We start from the raw sequence: 18,373 nt of genomic DNA, 5'->3' as shown, positions 1-18,373 counted from the left end.
GCTGTACAATCACTATATAATATTAAATACATACATCTGCTCAGCAGTTACTGAAAACATTCTTTTTCATTCAGCTGATCTGGATACTCGCGAGTGGGAGGGAGGCATCTGGATGGTGAGGTCTCCAGGAGGATGATGACTGCTGTTGGACTGTGAACTGCAATAAGGTGGGTTTGTTCTCCAATGGTGTAAAGTGGCATTTGTCCTCCAAACCGTGGTGTAAGGACCTGAACCATCAACATTGTACCAGCAGTATCTTGACCTCGGTAAAACACGCATTGCAACACAGACTGGGTGCTCAAACGCTGGAAACCACTTCATTTACTGTCACTGCTTCAAAAGCTGGTGGCTCTAATAACTCAGAAACACTGACAAACCAACCTGTTACATTCTCCTGAAGTCAAGTGCTCCTCACCACAGCCAGGAGAGCTTTGCTGACTGACCCCAGGTGAGGACCGGTTCCTGCGGGATCAGAAGATAACAAGCAGACTGAGGTGGATCTGTAGCATCGGTGCTTCCTCAGGTGCCAAGATGGGGTGAAATACCTCACCTCCATGTTGCCTTAAAAGTCAGGTAAAACTGATTCCTGAGTAATAAACTGTATTTACTTGAGAAGCATGCAGTCCAGAGCAGTGAGTGTACTGATGCTGCCTACAGACCTTTGTTTTGGCCACATTTTTTTATATAGTGGTCCATCACTGATAATGCACAGGAAGTGTACAGGGGATGTACACTTTAATGACATCATGGGCAGTGGGTTGGTTATTGGTCTGACTGACATGCTCTGGGGAGAAAACTGCCTTTGGTAGTGGTTCTCAATGGGGCAAAAGAAATTCCAGGAGGTCCAGAGTTCACACGTGTTGGAGAAGAGGCTTGCATAGGCCCTTTCCCCTTTCTCTTCCATCCCAGGGAGGGGGGTTCAGCACTTTGCTGGGCATGTGCTGCTGGCTGCTGTGTTTTTCTCCCGTTCCCCTGACCTGGGGACAGCCTGCCAAGCCTGGCACACTTGGAAGACAAGGAGGTGGAGCAGACAAAAGAAACAGAGAGGAAAAGAAGCTGAGAGCCAGGGGTGGTTAACAGCTGGCCCCATGAAGCCTCACGTCTGTAGGGTACAAGAACACTGCCAAATACACATTATCCAAGAGTTTTAACACAATTTATTTTATGCTTAAATAATCAACTAGATCATCCAGTGTTTGTTGTTTTCATACATATGTAATTAGAGCTATTATCAATGAATGCTGTTTCCATATGAATATAATCAACAAATTAAAGTATTTCACCAAAACCCAAATAAAAATGCCCTTTAAAACACAGCAGCCTTAACAACCTAATATTACACTGCTAGGATGATTACAGATGATTGGCTTACTGAAAGATTCTACATCTTATAGCCAGTACACAATACAGTAATAATTTTACAGCGTGCTGCCAGTCTATTAGCTAATAATTTCTCTTCAGTTCATTTAAAAATATCCCAAACTTGTGCTCCTTGGAGCACCAACCCACTTCTAAAGCTGCAAGCATTACCCCCATTATAAAGCGAGAACAGATAGCACCCCCCTCCCCATAATGCAACTACTGTATATGTTATGGGTCTTAGGTCATTTCATTGAAAAATTGGCAACAGCAACAAATATTAGATGAAGGGCTTTGTGTTTACAGATAAAATCTTATTTTTCATGTTGCGGTATAGTGTTTGCAAAACTGGAAAAGATTTAATCAAAATAAGGTGAAACACATGCATCAAAATATTAGTACTCTGAAGAAAAATTTTCACAGAACTACAGAATTCCTCATTTTGGGAATCATTTAAATTTGCAGCAGATTTTAAAGATTTTTTTAAAATCAAGCTAGCATTTTTGCATATACAAACATTATAATTGCTAATATACAAGAATCTGTGAAGATACACCCAGAATATCCCTGTAGGTGCAGCTATTTGAGACACCTAGCCTGCTCAATGCATTTGCAATATTCTGTTTGTGATCGAAAAGGCAGTGCCTTATCAACATTTATTCTATTTTGTTAGAATTTATACAGTGTTATTTATTTACAGCAAAACTATTGATGTTTAAAAAAGAAACAAATAGTGTTTTATACCCTGACAGTTTGGGTCCAAGAAAAATAAGGCGAGCTGTTGTGGATTTTAGTAATTTTAGTGTCTTTCCATGGTTTAACAATTTTGTCTTCGCACATCCTCTCTGGCCACAGGAATTTATTTCTTTTGAGATGACATCAAACTGCTTGAAAGAAGCTGTTAACAGCATGGCATCTTGTATATACACTGCATTGGTAACTGCGCACCCTCCAATCCTGTGAATGAACGTGAATTTCCATGCTCTGTAAATTGGCTCATGCTAAATTAATTTTTTTTTTGTTTGGGTTTTTTTTTTTGTTTGTTTTTTTTCTTTTTGCATAAAAACCATGCGGTTAATGTGGGGAAGCAGCAAACACACGCACACTTTTATAGGTGAATGTTTAATTCCTGTTGATTTTTCTTCCATTACTGTCCCTCTAGAATACTGGCAGTAAAAGCACACAGTCCTGTGGAAAGAAAAGAGAGCAGAAATCATTTCAGAATCTCTCGTTAGAATCAATTTCATGCTTTTCCCTGACTAAACAGAAAAGCTGCAATTGGCATGATGGAATTCTGCAGCAGGATAAATCACACACTTTCCAGGTAGGTAATGACATTAGTTGAGCTCCCAGCATGAGGGGAAAATGCAGCTGCAGATGTCCACACTGCTCGTAAACTGATTTACAAGTACCTTTGTAACACGCTGCATTTCATCACCCCAGACACAGCACCAGCCCGTCAGATCCGATGATGACAAGGAATAGGTACTTTTATTGTGGAAGAAACGGCATCGTCTCCAGAACAAGAGAGCTGCTGCTTCCACAGCACATTTTTCTTCATTGTGTGCAAGCACCCCCAACAGTGATGGAGAACCCGCTCTCCTTGCACATCCACCTCTGCCAGTTTCTCGGGAACATGACTGGCAGAGCCAGGATTGCTAAGTCCAGCCTTCAGGAATGGTGAAGGACAAAGCGAGGAAGAGGGGCAGCCCCATTCATCTCCCGCCTGGCTCCGAGGAGATGGGGTCCAGCTCCTGCTCTCGCCCATCCAGAGCCATGCACGTGAGGAAAGTGAGTTTGTTACATCTGTTGTACAACAGCAATGACTTGCAGCATGGAGGGCAGGAAGCAGAAACACAAACACACCAGGAGCTGGGAGACCTGCGGCTCCCCAGCACCTGGGCACAGGGCAGCCTGCTCGGGAGCGCGGCTTGCGCAGTGCCTGCAGGATCCAGGCTGGCACGGACATGCCGCTTTACTAATCAGGTCACAGGTCCACACGCATTCCCCAGGAGCGCTACGCTCTCCTTCTATGCTAAAGCAATCTGTCCTTGTCCACATCTACAGTTGTCATAAATCTGTCCTGCTGCTAAAAGCTCCCACTGCAGCAGTCATGCCAGCTCACACAGTGCTGTCCTGAGGAATTGCACGCAAGACTTCTTGGCTTTTCCTTTTAGCCTATGTTTCACAATGGCTTTATTTGCAATGGTGATAAAGACATTTTCACAGCAAAATCTAGATAACACTGTCTTTTTTTTTCAAACACTCAAAGGAAAAGAACCACCTCTGCCTCCCCAACAGGATTTTTTTTGCCTTTTGTGATTACAAAACAAACTGGTTTTCTATTAGAATCCCCTGCCTGTGCAAATACTTCCACTTCTGCATCCAAATAAAATGTTTTCAATGGACTCTTGACTGGGCTCACAATTACTTAACGCACATTTGGTCATGCTTATCATATCAAAGTTTGGAGTACAGAGATTCATCTTACAGGACAAAGTTCCCCCCTGAGCAAAGGTTCATTATCTAAGGCAGACTCTCTGGTAGGGGCTCTAGCACGGAAGAGTTGCCTACTGGAAATCACAGGAGAAATGCATCAGCGGTTACGGGAGCAAATCCGGTTCTGAGGAACTCAGTCTGGCTTCCTGAAGGTCAGACTCTGTTTCATACATTAGGCAAGGACTGCCTTATTTATGTCATTTCATTTCAAAATGAAATGCTTCTCCCTTATCCTCAGTGTGTGCTGCACTAAGCTTGTATGCTGGCAGGCTATTTAGCTATACTGCTTATGGGGTTCAATGCCCCATCTTGCCTTCAGTGCTTTTGAGTTTACACATTTCTGCTGGTCTGCCCCTGCAGATTGATCATGGAACAACATGGAAGCCAACGGCGGACACAATTTCATACAAGCAATGCCGTCCCTTTGTCTTGCTCTCCTCCTGTACCCCTAAACTCCATGAACGAGAAAGATGTTTCAAAAGAATCACCTCCCTTTTCCAAACATTAAATATTTTATGAGTATTTTGAGCAGCAAGGCAGGTGAAGCTGTATTACTCTATTAGCACACATGGGAGGGCTCTCAATAAAAGCAGGAATTCAGCAGTTGTGCTAAGTGGATTGCAGTAGGTGCTTACCAGATGCTGAAAGCATGCCAGTCACCTCACAAAGCTTGCTCCTTGGGGCTTGATCCCATAAATCCCTCAGCTAGATCCCACACACTGAGAGCTGCTCATCTCAAATGGCACTATTCACACACACAGGTGGCTTTAGGGGCTACCTTACATTGCAGCAGTCAGAAGGGACTGGTGACTCAGGAGAGACTCTGCTTCTGTCCTTTTCCTCCACATCACTATCTGGTATGTTTTCCAGGTCCTGTTTATCCTGTTCTTAAATCCTACAGTCAATCCTATACCAGATGTACAAGAAAAGGATAACACATAGACTTGCACTTCATAAACTCTTCCTCTGCCCAGTTCCTGAAACCCAACAAAGCTAAGAGAAGTGCTGAGTAGAAAAAAAGACATGAACATGGTAAACCTGGAGCCATGACTGACTGACCAGCACTGACAGACACAGACAGGCTCCTCCTGTATTTACAGGCATGTTTCTGTGTGACTGTAGCTTTGTCATCGAGACAAGGCAGCCTCTGGCTTCAGGGTGCTCTGTCACCTCTGGCAAGGGTGTCTTAGCCTGTGCATTTAGTTTCAGCTTGGAAAGCCCTTATACCATCAGCTGCTGGTTTGCTACAATCATTAAGGCTGGATCAATAAAATTCACAAGAAACAGTTGGTAGGGATTATTTGTTGGCAAATATTGAGACACTTCACTTACAGGACTTTGACTTGCATAACTGCCCTCAGATCACACGCCTGACAGTGGAAGAAGCCTTTCACTCCCAGCAGATTTACTTGTGTGCAGCTCCTTTACTATTTGTGTTCGAGTTAATTTTTAGGGGTAGAAAATGGTGTAGAAAGGATTACAAACACTAGACATTGTAAAACTCTCAGAAATCTTGCACATGCCTCAATATCGCTTTATGTTCCAAGAAGTAAAGCTCAGTTTCTATATGTGAACACAAGGTCATTTTCTGCTTACAAGATCGAGGGCAAGCTATTGAGCTTTGCAGCTGGAAAGCAATGTCAGGGTAGCAGAGTCAAGCCATTGTGCAGCCCAGGTGCTACTCCCTGTGCTGCACAGCGCCGTGCTGACAAAAGCCTTCAGCAATGGAAGAAAATGGATCACACTGACCGTTCCATGGTCGGCTTTCAGCTTTCATGAGTAACTTTTCTTCTCCACGTGTCTGACTTCTTTCTTTGTCTTAACCTTATAAGCTTCCCCCTGCTTTGAAGGAAAAGTATAAACATTAGCATAGTCTGCAGAGAGTACTCGTAACTATAAATCTGCTTCCAAAACAGGCTTCACATTTTGCTGTAACAGGATAAGTAAAAAGCAGTTAAATCACATTAACACTTCATTTCAAAGACACACACAATCTATTTATCCACTCTGCTGAGCTGCAAAAGCACAGGTCTGAAATATCATCTTCAAGCAGGAAACATAGGTCTACAATTTCAGCATGACCCCTGCGCTGGAGTGCCTGGCTGGCAGTCCTCGGCAGAGCCCCTGCCACCACCTACAGTGGGATCCAGTGCCACTGTCAAGGAAAAATCTCCTTTCCCAATTGGCCTCCCAGCTCAGCTGGATTGGTGAACATTTCTGATAGCATAGGCTGTGGCTGATGTTATGATGTTTCACAACGTCTGTGCTTTAAAGTAAGCAGGTTAGTAATGGAATAAAAGGAGGAGGAAGAAAGCCAGCAAAAACCACCACTAAAGCAGCACAGAAGAAAAACCAGTAACAGTGACAAGCAGTGCAGGTTTCAGTGTCTTTAAAACATCAAACCCCAAAATAAAGTTCATCTTTGCTCGTTAAAAGTAGCTCAATAATCATCTAAAAATAAATACTCCAGTAATCACAAGCCTCACTCACATCAGAGAAAGGCATCTGCTTACGTGTGGCTATCGGCAGAATTTACCCCTCAGGTGATCTGCATTGATGTATTTGTTACTATTTGTAGTTTCCAACTAATCTAATCTGGTGCAGCAAATTGAAAATGTTTCCCCCTTGCTGGGCAGGAATTTTTTTTCCCCTGATAAACGACTGTGAAAGTGGGAATGGAAATATGTTTGTTTCAATTCTTTTATTTCTGTGACGTGTGTGTCCCCTGTTTTTTTTTTCCTTTCTTTTTTACTACAGTACATAAAGAGTGTTTGTTATCTTCCTTTCTGAATCTGTTTTCACTCAGACAAGAATTTCATTAACCCCAAGGACAGTTTTACTGAACAAAGACCTCCCAGGGCCATGTGCTGGGGAAGAAGGCACGAGCTCCTCTGAAGCTGTTTGTTTCCAGAGGTGATGCCCATTCCCCCGAGGCTCCTTGAGACAGAGGACAGCTGAGGCACAGCCTGCCCACTCCTGCCCATAGCCTTGGAGCCCTCTGCAAGAAGAGCTGGGGTGTGCTGGCACACAGCAGCCCTGTCCTTCCCACTGTCCCTTCTTTTTCAGGGTGGTGAAGCTGGGCATAATCCAGCCCTGCAGAACGGCTTCCAGTTTTAATCACCAGGGACAAAATCCTGTATTGGTGCTTGCTTGTAGAGGATACCATTGCTTGGGTATGTGCTTGTTCCCCTGAATCCTGCAAACCCTCAGTCACTAGCACAAGGGTATTACACAGGTGAGTGAGAGGCCAGTGGGGATCAGACTGCAGCTCATTCCTTTGGGCTGGTGGAAAAGCAACACAACACACCTACAGGTATAAGGCACAAATTCTGCAAGGGCTTAACCAAACACAGAGACATGGCTCATCTTAATGGCACAAAACAGGCCCAAAACCTATGGCCTAAGCCTGCTGCCTGTTTTACAGAGACAGACCTTAATGCTCTGTGCCAACAGAATTTATCTGGGCCCCCTGGATGCTGCCCCTGCCCACACACAGCACAGAGAGACACCCTGCCCCGTCACCCAAACACACAACTTGCCAATAACCGCAAGCACCGCACTTTGCCAAGGCTTCTTGTTAAATGCAAACCTCCAGCCCTTTAGCAGCACTTTCTAGCAGTCAACACAACCCTCTGTGTCTACTGTTATTTCCTGGTTGTCCCCGTTCCATTACCATTTCACCAACTTTTCTCTCATGGGGGATAACAAAGCGTCTTACTACCTTCCGGGTGATCTGTGGAAAGCAATACATGAAAAATATCGATTTTTTTTTTTTCCTAGATTCTAAAGGGAGAAAGTATGTTAAAAAGAAGTTACTTGAATGCAAAGACTCAGAGCAGTGATGTATTTCATGATTACTTTTCTCGTGATGACGTTGCCTTCTTCGTCGGTAAACTGTTCCTCTGTTACAGATTCACCGGGAATGTTTTTTGCCTCCTCACCCTAAAGAACGTGTTATAAGATTAGCAATAGAGCCTATATTCTGTCAAACCCACACATATTTCCACACCAATCCAAGCAACAAGCACATGCTAGCTTCAACTTTATATAACGGTTTGCTTTATGTCACACAAATTGTATGAAAGCCTCGTTCATTTAGCATGCCGATACCTGTGAGTTTATTCTACAGAATGTGTCCCTAAAGCCAGTAGGGAGCTTCTAGCACATTGCTCTTATTAACTAGTGCATGGCATGAAGCTGTCTGTGCAACAAAATCTTGTGGTCAGTCTGAGACCTGTGAGATGGAGGCACAAATTCATAATGACATAATCTCTAATCAGAAATCCAGTAGCTTTTCACAGCTTCTCAGTGCCCGGCACACACAGTAACATGGTCTAACATGGGGAAAATTTGGGATTTAAAAAGACAGCTCTGCCTGTAGCTTGCTAAACATGAAGTCTGAAACACACACACAGAAGACAAGACTTCTCAGCGTTTACAAAATGGAGAAAGGTATCTTACGTGACACTTTGCCTGCCATGGACCTATAGCCCAGTCCATGACTTACTGAGGTCGGCAGCACTCCAGCCATCGGTTCTTATAGTGTCAGCAATTTATAGGACCAGTGTAAATAAATGTGAAAGCAGCTTCCTAACTGCTATGCTAATGACTCAAGTCCACCACAAGAATTACAGCTCAAATCATAAATAAATGACATTACTTTAGAGTCTAAGGCTAGCTGGCAGTTGTGAACTTATGTTCCAGAAGAACTTTGCTAACATTACCTCATAAAGTCATGTTTCCAAACCTGGGTGCTGAAGCAAGCACTGCTTTTGATGCTTCAAAAATATCCATTGACTGTGCTTGTATCTTTCACATAAATAAAGCAAACAATGATAATGTAGCTGGCCTACATATTAAAAATTTCCACTTGCAAATGAATAGCCATTTAAACAAAAAACAAACAAAATCCTTAAAACTTTTCTTCTCCCCTCAACCCACTATGGAAAAAATTAAAACTAGAGGAAAGAAGAAGAAAGAAAAATTGTATAAAACACTTTATATAAATATTTTAAAAATAATATTTCAAATTAGATTATTATAGCTTAACATCAATCTGTCCTAACGCTTCCACCTACTAAACAGAACAGGGCAAATATAATTCCTATTTACTGTGGTCTATACACTAGATAGTTGTCTACATAAGCTCCTGACACTGCTCTATAACAAACAAACACAGTGATGCCATGTTTATTTTTTTAGTTTTCCCTACAAACACGGCTTTTTCAATATGTACATTGTAACATTAGGATTGTATGCTATTTCTAAGCTCTAAGCAAAATAAGCCATTCCTTTTGATTACAAGCCATTCGTGGTCTTTTCTACAGCCAAGCTTTTCCAATTCCCTCGCTTTGGGGGGAAGGCAGCAGGCGGGAGCCAGAGGGGAGTATTCCAGAGCTGAGCCCCTGGCCAGCATTTGTCATTCTTCACAAGTGCAGACTTTCTGCTTTCTTCACATTGAAAGCTGCATTGAAGTCATCACTTGATAATTAAGCAATGAAAGAATTCCAGACATTTTTCACATCTTTTCCCCCAGGCTTTTCACAAACTGTAAAACTTGTTGAATGCAGGTGCTTCAGGAAGCATCACCCCGAGAAGGGCAGGCACCACAGCCAGGTGGACTCCCTATGGAGTCACAGGGACATAAGGATGAGGTCCTGCACCTGGGGCTGAAGGGACATAGCTGAGGTCCCCAGGCTTGGGAATGGTGGCATCCCTACAAAAGCAAGGCAGAACAAACGGCTACTGAAGCCTTCAGAAGGAGCCTGGACAACTTGTTCCCCAGAAGGACTGGGGTGAGGGGTCACAGGAAAGAGAAATTACACACCTGCCTCAGCCCCGCGGCCAGGCAATGGCAGGAGGAGGGAAGTGAGGGGCGGCCCCCGCGGTGAGCAGGGCCCGGCACCGCAGCCGCTGCTTCCTTTCTCACAAGAGAAACAGCAGAAACCAGGACAGGACCGGGACTGCTGCTGAGGCTTGGGTAAAGGTTTTGGGAACTGAAACCTGTGGGGCTTCCTATTCACAAAGTCATGGGAGGGGGAAATACTGATTTCCGGAGACTTAATACTTTAATCAGATGCATAGCAGATGGGGAACTATCTGCACAGTTTCTTTCCTGGCCTCCCACACATGGGTTCAGAGACTCCCCGGTGCGATCCCACACAGTGCCCTAAGGAGCAGAAGAGAACCCTGGCCCAGACATCCCATGGAGCACAGAGGTATGGAAAGGTTCCCTCTCATGAACAGGATCTCCAAAGCCACTACAATAAAACCCATGAAAATCAGAAATAAAACAACATGGCCAGCAGCAAGGTCACCAGACTACTTAACACACCAATATCACTTGTGCGTACTGGTTCTTTTGACTCCTAATTGCAGCTAGGAGCAAGGTTATCCCTTAAAACAGAGAGAATTTCTGCATTCAGCTTTAAAATGAGAAGTGTATCGATGCACTGAAAAATGTCTCTTGAAACAAAATGCAGTTTTAAAGGTGTGGTGAATCTTGTTTTTTAATTAGCTACATGCTCCTTTAAGCACAGTTTAATGATAAATGCTGTAAATACTCAGCAGTCAGCACGCATGAAATCCAGCTTTCACAATTCTCTTGCTGGTGGGTAGTTAAACAAATAGCAGGAGGGCTCACAATTGGCAGGAGGTAGATCTGATTTACTGACGTTTCTAATCCTATGCAGTTATAAAGACGGGTTTGCTAGGAAAAAAAAACCCTTACCCACTGGCAGTTTTACTCGTAAGATCTCAAACCAGCTTTGGGTTAGAACGGCACATTAGATGACCTTGTCAACAAAAGCTGTTTTTAAACACAAAGCTGGTGCATCTGCGTCACAGCTAACGAATAAAATTCTTTCTGCTCCATCATACTTATGTGGGCTTCATTTTACCCTTCACCAGTCAAAAGCACTGTCACAGTACCAAAAGCTTTAGAAAGGCAGGGAGAAAACTTAATACCGCGATTACTGGAAGCCCAGTTATATCCCTGGGACTAAAGCATACAAAGGCTGCAGTCTGCAAGCCTCAGCCCCAGAACATGCCAGGAAGCTTTGCAAAGCAGAGTGCTTTAATGTCACCCTGCTCGCTGGAGTGTAGTCCTGCCAAAACCAGCTGGTATCCTCTCTTTGCTGCTCTCCAGGGCAGGAGAAGCAAAGAGCGGTTTCCTCAAAGTCCACTCCACTGATCAGCTCCACTGATTTTCTTAACATTTATTTGCAGATTATGGGTGTTACCAGGGACCTCCAGATAAATGGAGTTATACAGTCCATACTGCAGTGTTGTGCCAAAGTTCACTGCAGATTTGTCAGAGCTCTGGTTTTCTTTCATGTTTGTTTTGTTACTAGAGGGATAATAGTCCCTTTTATTCCTCCTATACATATAGTGTTGTTGCAACAGTGGAGAAAAAAGGTGCGGCTGGATGTGCCTTACCCCAACGGATAAAAAGGAATTTAAAAGCAGGCAGAAATAAGCAAGATGGAAATATCCTAAATATTTAATTTTGCCAAAGACCAGAGGCAATGCCGTAATGGGAACAGGAGCTGTACAGAGCACTCAGACCTCTTCCCCTACTGGCCTAAGCCACCATCAGGACATAATCCCCTCAGTCTCGAGATCACATTCTTGTAATGCATAAACAGCAGCTGCGCCTCAGTCTCCTTGGGGTCTCAAGCCTCTGTGGCAGTGGCAGGAGAAACAAACATCTTTCATTAAGGTCATTTTCATTAGTGAGTTCTGCCTACTCAGGGAGACCTTGTTAATCAGATGCCACGACTCTCCGCCTGCGCCCGTGCTGAGTCTGTACTTGCTTGTTTGCAGACGTATTGCTAAAGCCATAGGAGGGGGAGGAAAGGAAAAAAAGCCCAACAAACCAACCAAACCAACTTGCAAGCCAGGGAGACCTGAGAGGCAATGGTGCCGCAAACGGGACAGAGTACAGCCCACTACTGGGAGCTGCCTCAGAGGTTTGTTGCTCATTGCATGAAGGACAACAGGATGAACAGACCTCATAACAGCACTTGTAGTGAGTGGTTTAATTTACCCCTGTGTTATTTTACTGAGGCTGGCAGCTCCAACTCTCCTGGGGCAAGACAAAGTGAGGGAAGCTACAGAGCAGAGCAAATCTGCTGCTCTCCTAGACAGACAGGGACTGCAGTGGAGAGGCTGTGCCCAGCTGAACACAAAAAAAGAAACGCTTCTCATTTGCCTTACATAGACCTCTTAATTCTTCTCACCTACAGGATGGCCACATTTTCACTTTCCGTAAATAAGTTTCCTCTGAATAGTAAGACCATGGAAGCTGCTGGTTGCAGTTTTGACTGACTGCTGCTCAGGCTCCCACGCCACTTGTCCAGTGCAGGCTGAAACAAACCCTCCATGATCAGTAATGGGGCGTTTCATGGCAAAACACGTGGAAAGGGACAAATCTTTAATAAAAATTGGCAAGAAATAACAAAAGTACAAGATACTAAATTACAGCAGATTTGAATAACCCCTGCTTAGAAATATATTTTGTTTTCCATTACATGCTACCATAAACCTTTCGGCAAGAAACTTACTAAATAGTTTTGCCAAAAATTTGTATCCATGAAAGATTTAACAACCTCTGAAAGAGCATGAAAAATTAGACACTGATTTCTGCCATGACTGAATAAAAGGAGCTTTGGATCAGGCTCTGAATATGCACATTGTGGCAGCACTCTTATTTTTCCCTTGTGTGCTAATTGCTTGCATTCCTGCACTGCCATAAACCCATTTCTTTTGCAATGCCCCATCCCATCAATCCACCATGTGAACACAAGAGGGGAAAGGAAGCAAAACCAAAAACATCTGCACTACCTTGAGGTTAGAATACGATCCTATTACATGTGGAAATGGGCATCAGTCCTTGCTTGTCTGGTTTTATAGGCTCAGCCCTCTGAAGTGCTAAATCCCATGGGAATGTGCTTGAGAGTGCTGAACACTTGACAGAACTCAGCTCTTGGACTGCTGGGAAAATACCTCCGGGGGAGAGAAAAGCCCCATATTTGGGCCAGGACAGAGAACTAAGGTAGCAGTTAAACGGAAATAACAGTTCTAGCAATAATGCACTGAAAGGAAAAACAAGTTGGGAAAGAAGAGCAAAGGTAATGAAGCAATTCAGCCCTGACAGTACCTGTGGAGGTGCACAGCAAAGCCTTTTTTACACAGGACTCAATTTATCCTCAAGGTTTTGGCGTTGCCAAACTTCATCCCTGCAGGCTACGTGACTGTTGCTTTTAATGCAACATGCAGGCAGTAATGAAAACCAGGAAGAGCAATTAATATTAGGAAGAAATTCTTTACTGTGAGGATGGTAAGGCACTGGAACAGGTTGCCCAGAGAAGTTGTGGATGCCCCATCAGTGGAATGTTCAAGGACAGACTGGATGGGGCTCAAGCAACCTGGTCTAGTAGAAGGTGGCACTTGCCCACAGTAGGGAGGTAGAAATGGATAATCTTTAATGTCCCTTCCAACCCAAACCATTCTATGATCCTATTAATAAAGGCTAGGGTAAACCAATGCAGTTCCCACATGCAGCTCTGCCCAGTGGAGGTTCCCAGCATACCCTCATCCCCTCCCCACTGCTGCTGAAGACAAGCTGGCAGAGCGGGCTGACAGCATGGGCACAGCACTGCATCCATTTCTGAAGCCTGTGCCTAGGTTTTCAGATATTCAAAACAGCTCTTATTCCAGAGAATGCAAATTCGACAAAGGTTTCTAGGGCTGGCTCCTGACTAACCACAACATAAGACAGTGTAGGATAAGTACCCCATGGTCCAGGCATGACTGCAGAATAGCACTGGAGCATTTCATCATCAGTGCATGGCAGGTGCTGCCTGTGGGATGGGAGAGTCAGGTCAGAGTGAAAATGTCCCTGCCTCCCACCCTGAGTCGCCACTTAACAACTTAGGCTAGCCAGGTGTGTCAGAAAACACAGGAGTAGAAGGAGAGCCTAATTCTCACTTCTGCTCCATGGAAGTGCACTGGCACCATTCAGTATGAGCCTAAGAGAGGCACTGGGGCTGTGGGGCTGGGCTTGCCGGCACTCAGGCACTGGCAGGCAACAGCCTCCTGCTCCCAACCACTGCTGGGGGCCCTGCAGCAGGAATACAAGAGTTAAAATTTTTACTCTGCAGGCTGAGAGTGTTGCTCAGTGCCTCTGAGCACTGTATCCTGAGACCTCTTCCCTGATCGAGGAGCTGTTCCCCAGCTTGGGTGCATGTTCTCACAGTGATTTCAGTTCACCCAAACTGAACCTCTGTTCCCAGGAATGTGCAGAAATTGAAGTTCTGATCCCTACCAATGTTAAAGCTTGATTCTTCCATTTCATACCACCATTTCATGAACTTTACATGATTGAAATACTCATTGAAATGGCTGTTTCCACTATCTAACTCTTTCTCTAAAAGGCTTGACGATTGCTGGTTTCAATTTTTTTCTTGTCCTCTTTTAAGCTTGTCTTGAGACGCAGAGTGGGGGATAAAAAAGAAGCTATAAATGATCAGAAAATAACAGAAGCATCACATGTATTTTCTAATCAAGAGACAGGTACAGCTCCAATCCAGTTGAGATCAGACACATTCCCAACAGAGCGGGTTCAGCCGCCTCCACTCACCATGCACACCCTCCCCACTGCGTCTGCACTAGCTGCAGATTGCAACACTATATATGCTGCTTTACCATTGCTCTCTTAAAAGTTCAACCCCAAATTATACCACCACATTCAAGACCAATTTTCTGTGCCTTTCTCTAAACACAGAGGCTGTACTTGGAAACCAAGTGAAGGCTGCCTTTGACACGCTTTCCCCTTTTCTACTCCAACATTTCCTACCTCCAAACCAGCAGACACCAAAATAGTTCAGACATAAATTGGGTGGGGGACCTCAGCTACAGGCCAACTATGCAGCCTTTGAAACTTGCAGCACATTTACACTTTGTGTTTTACCAGAGATGCCCCTACAGCGTTGGAGGGTCTGTAATCGTCCACAGGCCGCCTGCCCCACATTCCTAAGCCTGAGCAGTCATGTCTTATCTGCAGGGGCAATTACTGATGAAGGGTTATACCCTGACCTGCCCAGGGCCCCTCATGGAAGGCAGCAGGTTCTGCTTGGAGAGATGATGGATCGGACAAAACATTCGCTTCTACTGAGCTCATTTTTGCAGTTCCTGCCTTATCCTGAACAGAAACATGACTGGTATACTGAAGAGACTCATGATGAAGACAGACAGAAACATCATCCTGCCTTTTCTGAAAGTGTCTGTATTTTGGACTGTTTGGCAGCTGTGCAGAGCAGCCTATCTGCCACCCACATTGCACAAGAAGTGCGGTGTCTGTACGCAGGCTCCCCTCCACAAAGCATTGAAACAACAGTGATATAGATATGTGCAATTGGAATATCACAAATTATTCCTAAAGTAACAATTATAGCTTAGGCAAACTCGGATAGTGCTGTAATAGCACTAAGGTGCCTGGCTGTTTTTTTTTCATGGCTTGACTACATGGTTTTCTAATAAGAGCCTAATAAATCCTGTAAGTTACTGAGTGATTAACATAATGGTTTCCGATGCAGAATTATTTTCTCATGCTATATGCTGCAGGCAAATAATGCCATACTGTATGACCAAACAAGAAAAAATATGAGGGCACATGCAATTATTTGATTATGCCATTTTTATCAGTATATAAAGCATTTGGTGCTATAAATAAAGGCAACCTGTAAATAAATATATTAAACAGAGCCTACTGAAGGCAACGTAAAAACTTTTATTAACTTCGATGGTTTAAAATCAGGATCATTTGCTGTATTGAGAAGGTTTTCCAGAACACATTAAGCACTTATTACCACAAGTTTCAATCAAAATACATTGCTCATACTCTCCTATATTCCACTCATGTGCATTCCTGCAAATGTCTAACTTGTAACTTAAAATATTTTAAAGAAAACAGAGACAAAAAGTTACCCTTCTGTCTGCAATTCATATTTGCTCTACAGGAGACCAACACCATGCACAGCAGTGTCAGTGAAGGACACAACATGCCATGCAGCACAGTTATTTTCCAGCAGAAGACAACCATAAACCTCTGGGTTAAGCAAGGAAAGGCTGCCTAGTGCTTGGTTATAAATCCACACTGGCAGTGGAAAGCACACTACCAGAGGGACTCCAGTATGCCAAAACTGACATTCTGACAGAGCAGTTCAACCCAGGTCCATGCCAACGCTGTGCCAAGAATGCAAATCACGAGGTACCTTCAGAATCAACCGCCGGCGATAAACTCTTGTAGTAATTCTCTGCTCTTCACCTGAGCTCGAATCACTCTCAATCTCACTGTCACTGTCACTACATTCCTAATAAATGCAGTTTTAGTACATTTGAACAGCACATTTGCAAGACAGAACATGCTGATCAGGACTAGGAGAAGAAAACAGAGGTTATCATGGACAGTGTTTTCCCTGTCTCTATTATGTACATAATGACTCGCAGTTTCACTCTTAAAGTATATAGTGGGAGGAGGTCTTTTTGCTCCTTGGCATGCTGTAACTTGATAAGTATACCAGCTATGGAATATCTCAGCAGCTCTTAAGTCTTAGAAAATGGTCTTTGAAATGCATCTGACCTGTGGAGTTTCTAAATCTTATGCAGTTCTTAAAAATTTTGTGTACTTATAAATAACCTTGTCATAGCTCACTGATTTTTTTTCTCCTCAAAAATTACTGTTTCAAACAAATTTTATGGATTCACAAAGTGTGGGAAGTAAATTTGCTAATAAAAAAAAGAAGACAGTCACACAAAAGGATTCAGTGGAGCACCTCCACACAGGAGATTACAAATGTAAATGGCTTTCCTGTTCACTATTTATCTTCTATTAAGTAACAAAACTGCAGCGTGAAGCACAATCATTCTGCAATGTTTTAAGAAGAGAGCTGTTAGACCTCAGCTCAGGGCAGGGGGGAACAGTGTGACTCTGGTGTCAGCTTGGTGCCAGGAGGTACCACAGCTGCACAGAGGGGTCTACTCTGCCCTGGCACCCTCTGACAGCCCCAGTGCTTTCCCCTCCAAACCCCAAGGAGCTCCTCAGCTTTGGGGCTGAGCAGCTCTGTGTGCATATGGCTGAAGGAGGGCTTCATACTTCTGTGTGTGATGAACTCAGGGCAGAGGCCCTTCTCCCATTATGTTTGTCTGAACCAACCTTTTCCTGAATAGAGAAATTTGAAAATTTCCTCTAGGTTACTTAATGACAGCCTGGATGATTAAAAAATTTAAAAATCATAAATAGTGGCTATTGAGAACTGCAGTTCTGTTTCTCTGTTTGAATCCGGCCCAAGACATCCCAAACAAGAAGCATTTCTCAGAAATTATGTGTTAAATAAGAGTAGGCATAAGTGGGTGGAGGAGAAAAAGGACTATATAACAAAAAGCATTTAGGGCAGGATGACAGCATTTGTCTGCATGTGAAGTCTCCTGCAGTCCTCTGGCACTAATCAAATATAGATACAAAAAATTATAATCCAATCCTATCCTGAAGAAGCAACAAGAAGCAGATTTCCAGAGGGCACAAAGGCTTTAGAGCAAGAGTTATTTTTAATAAACAGCTTTAAGTGGTTTATTTGTGATGGAGTTCTGACACTAAGAGTCACCTTGACCATGCAGTGGACATCATCCTCTTTGGAATATTAGAGCAACTGTGCTGTGCTTCTCTCATTTAAAAAGATCACTGGAATTTGATGTGAGCATTTGTAGAGAATTATATGACCCACGCCATCACTCCATTGCATTTGTAAATGTCTGGGCATTTATATGGACTTGGGATGAGGCCAAAGATTTGTTTCATCCACATCACCAGGCGTCAGCCCAATATCAATTGTCTGGGTTTATCTCCTGCTGCAAATTGTGTGCCAAAACACTGATGCAGCCCTTCTCCTGCAGGTGGGTGACTATTGATTCCTAGCCCTTTTCCAGTGAGTCACAGAACAAAATCTCTTACTTTGGGAAGCAGTTTTTTATTTTGTTCCCACTTTCTTTCCACAGAAATAAATCTGTTTCTTCCATACTTCTCTCTTGATGGAGCATTTCTGAAGAACGCTTTGCAGAAAGACTGCAGTTGAAATTCTCTTTCTGTTTTCATGACAGCATATGAAGTGTCTCACCAGGAAATGAACTGTGTTAGTAATTAAACTACTGACCTCAAATTAGAAGATATTATTGAAAAAAGTATCGACAAGATATTAAAGCAGTTCTTGTCATTCTAACAGATCCTGGTTTCTTACCCGTTCAGGCTTTGTGAGAGACCCACATTTAGAAGTGACATTACTTTCTGATACCAGTTTATTCAAAGATCATGTCTATAAAAAGACTTGTTATTTAGCAGATAAGATTATCAGCCTTTACCAATAAAGTAAAGTAGTGCAGAGAGCACACATAAGAAAAGCACTCACTTATTCTTCTCAATCCAGATGGGATATCCAAAAGTAAAGAGCACACAGAAGTG

The 18,373-nt window shown here is 43.5% G+C and overlaps 1 protein-coding gene and 1 long non-coding RNA gene across 23 annotated transcripts in view; one reads left to right on the top strand and one right to left on the bottom strand.

The window, feature by feature from the left end:
* Nucleotides 1-1,134: 1,134 nt before the first annotated feature.
* The window catches only part of ANK3 (ankyrin 3), a 365,805-nt gene continuing 348,566 nt past the window's right edge, over nt 1,135-18,373 (bottom strand). For 11 of the 22 annotated variants that reach the window (XM_064662384.1, XM_064662386.1, XM_064662382.1 and 8 more), the window contains 5 exons: nt 16,134-16,232; nt 7,717-7,800; nt 7,532-7,591; nt 5,608-5,700; nt 1,135-2,547 (listed from right to left, as the gene is read on the bottom strand). In XM_064662384.1, coding sequence (XP_064518454.1) covers nt 5,632-5,700; nt 7,532-7,591; nt 7,717-7,800; nt 16,134-16,232 — 312 coding nt within the window. In that variant the 3' untranslated portion in view covers nt 1,135-2,547; nt 5,608-5,631. The remainder of the gene's footprint in view (nt 2,548-5,607; nt 5,701-7,531; nt 7,592-7,716; nt 7,801-16,133; nt 16,233-18,373) is intronic. The other 11 variants (XM_064662403.1, XM_064662397.1, XM_064662395.1 and 8 more) reach the window with 6 other exon arrangements.
* LOC135417845 (uncharacterized) lies at nt 2,543-3,858 on the top strand. The gene is made up of 2 exons (XR_010432237.1): nt 2,543-2,683; nt 2,803-3,858. It is a non-coding gene; the product is annotated as an uncharacterized LOC135417845 (long non-coding RNA).

Source organism: Pseudopipra pipra, chromosome 8 (assembly GCF_036250125.1).
Source record: "Pseudopipra pipra isolate bDixPip1 chromosome 8, bDixPip1.hap1, whole genome shotgun sequence".
NCBI lineage: Eukaryota > Metazoa > Chordata > Aves > Passeriformes > Pipridae > Pseudopipra > Pseudopipra pipra.
Note: the sequence above shows the minus strand (reverse complement) of the source record. Positions and strands in the feature narration are given on the sequence as shown.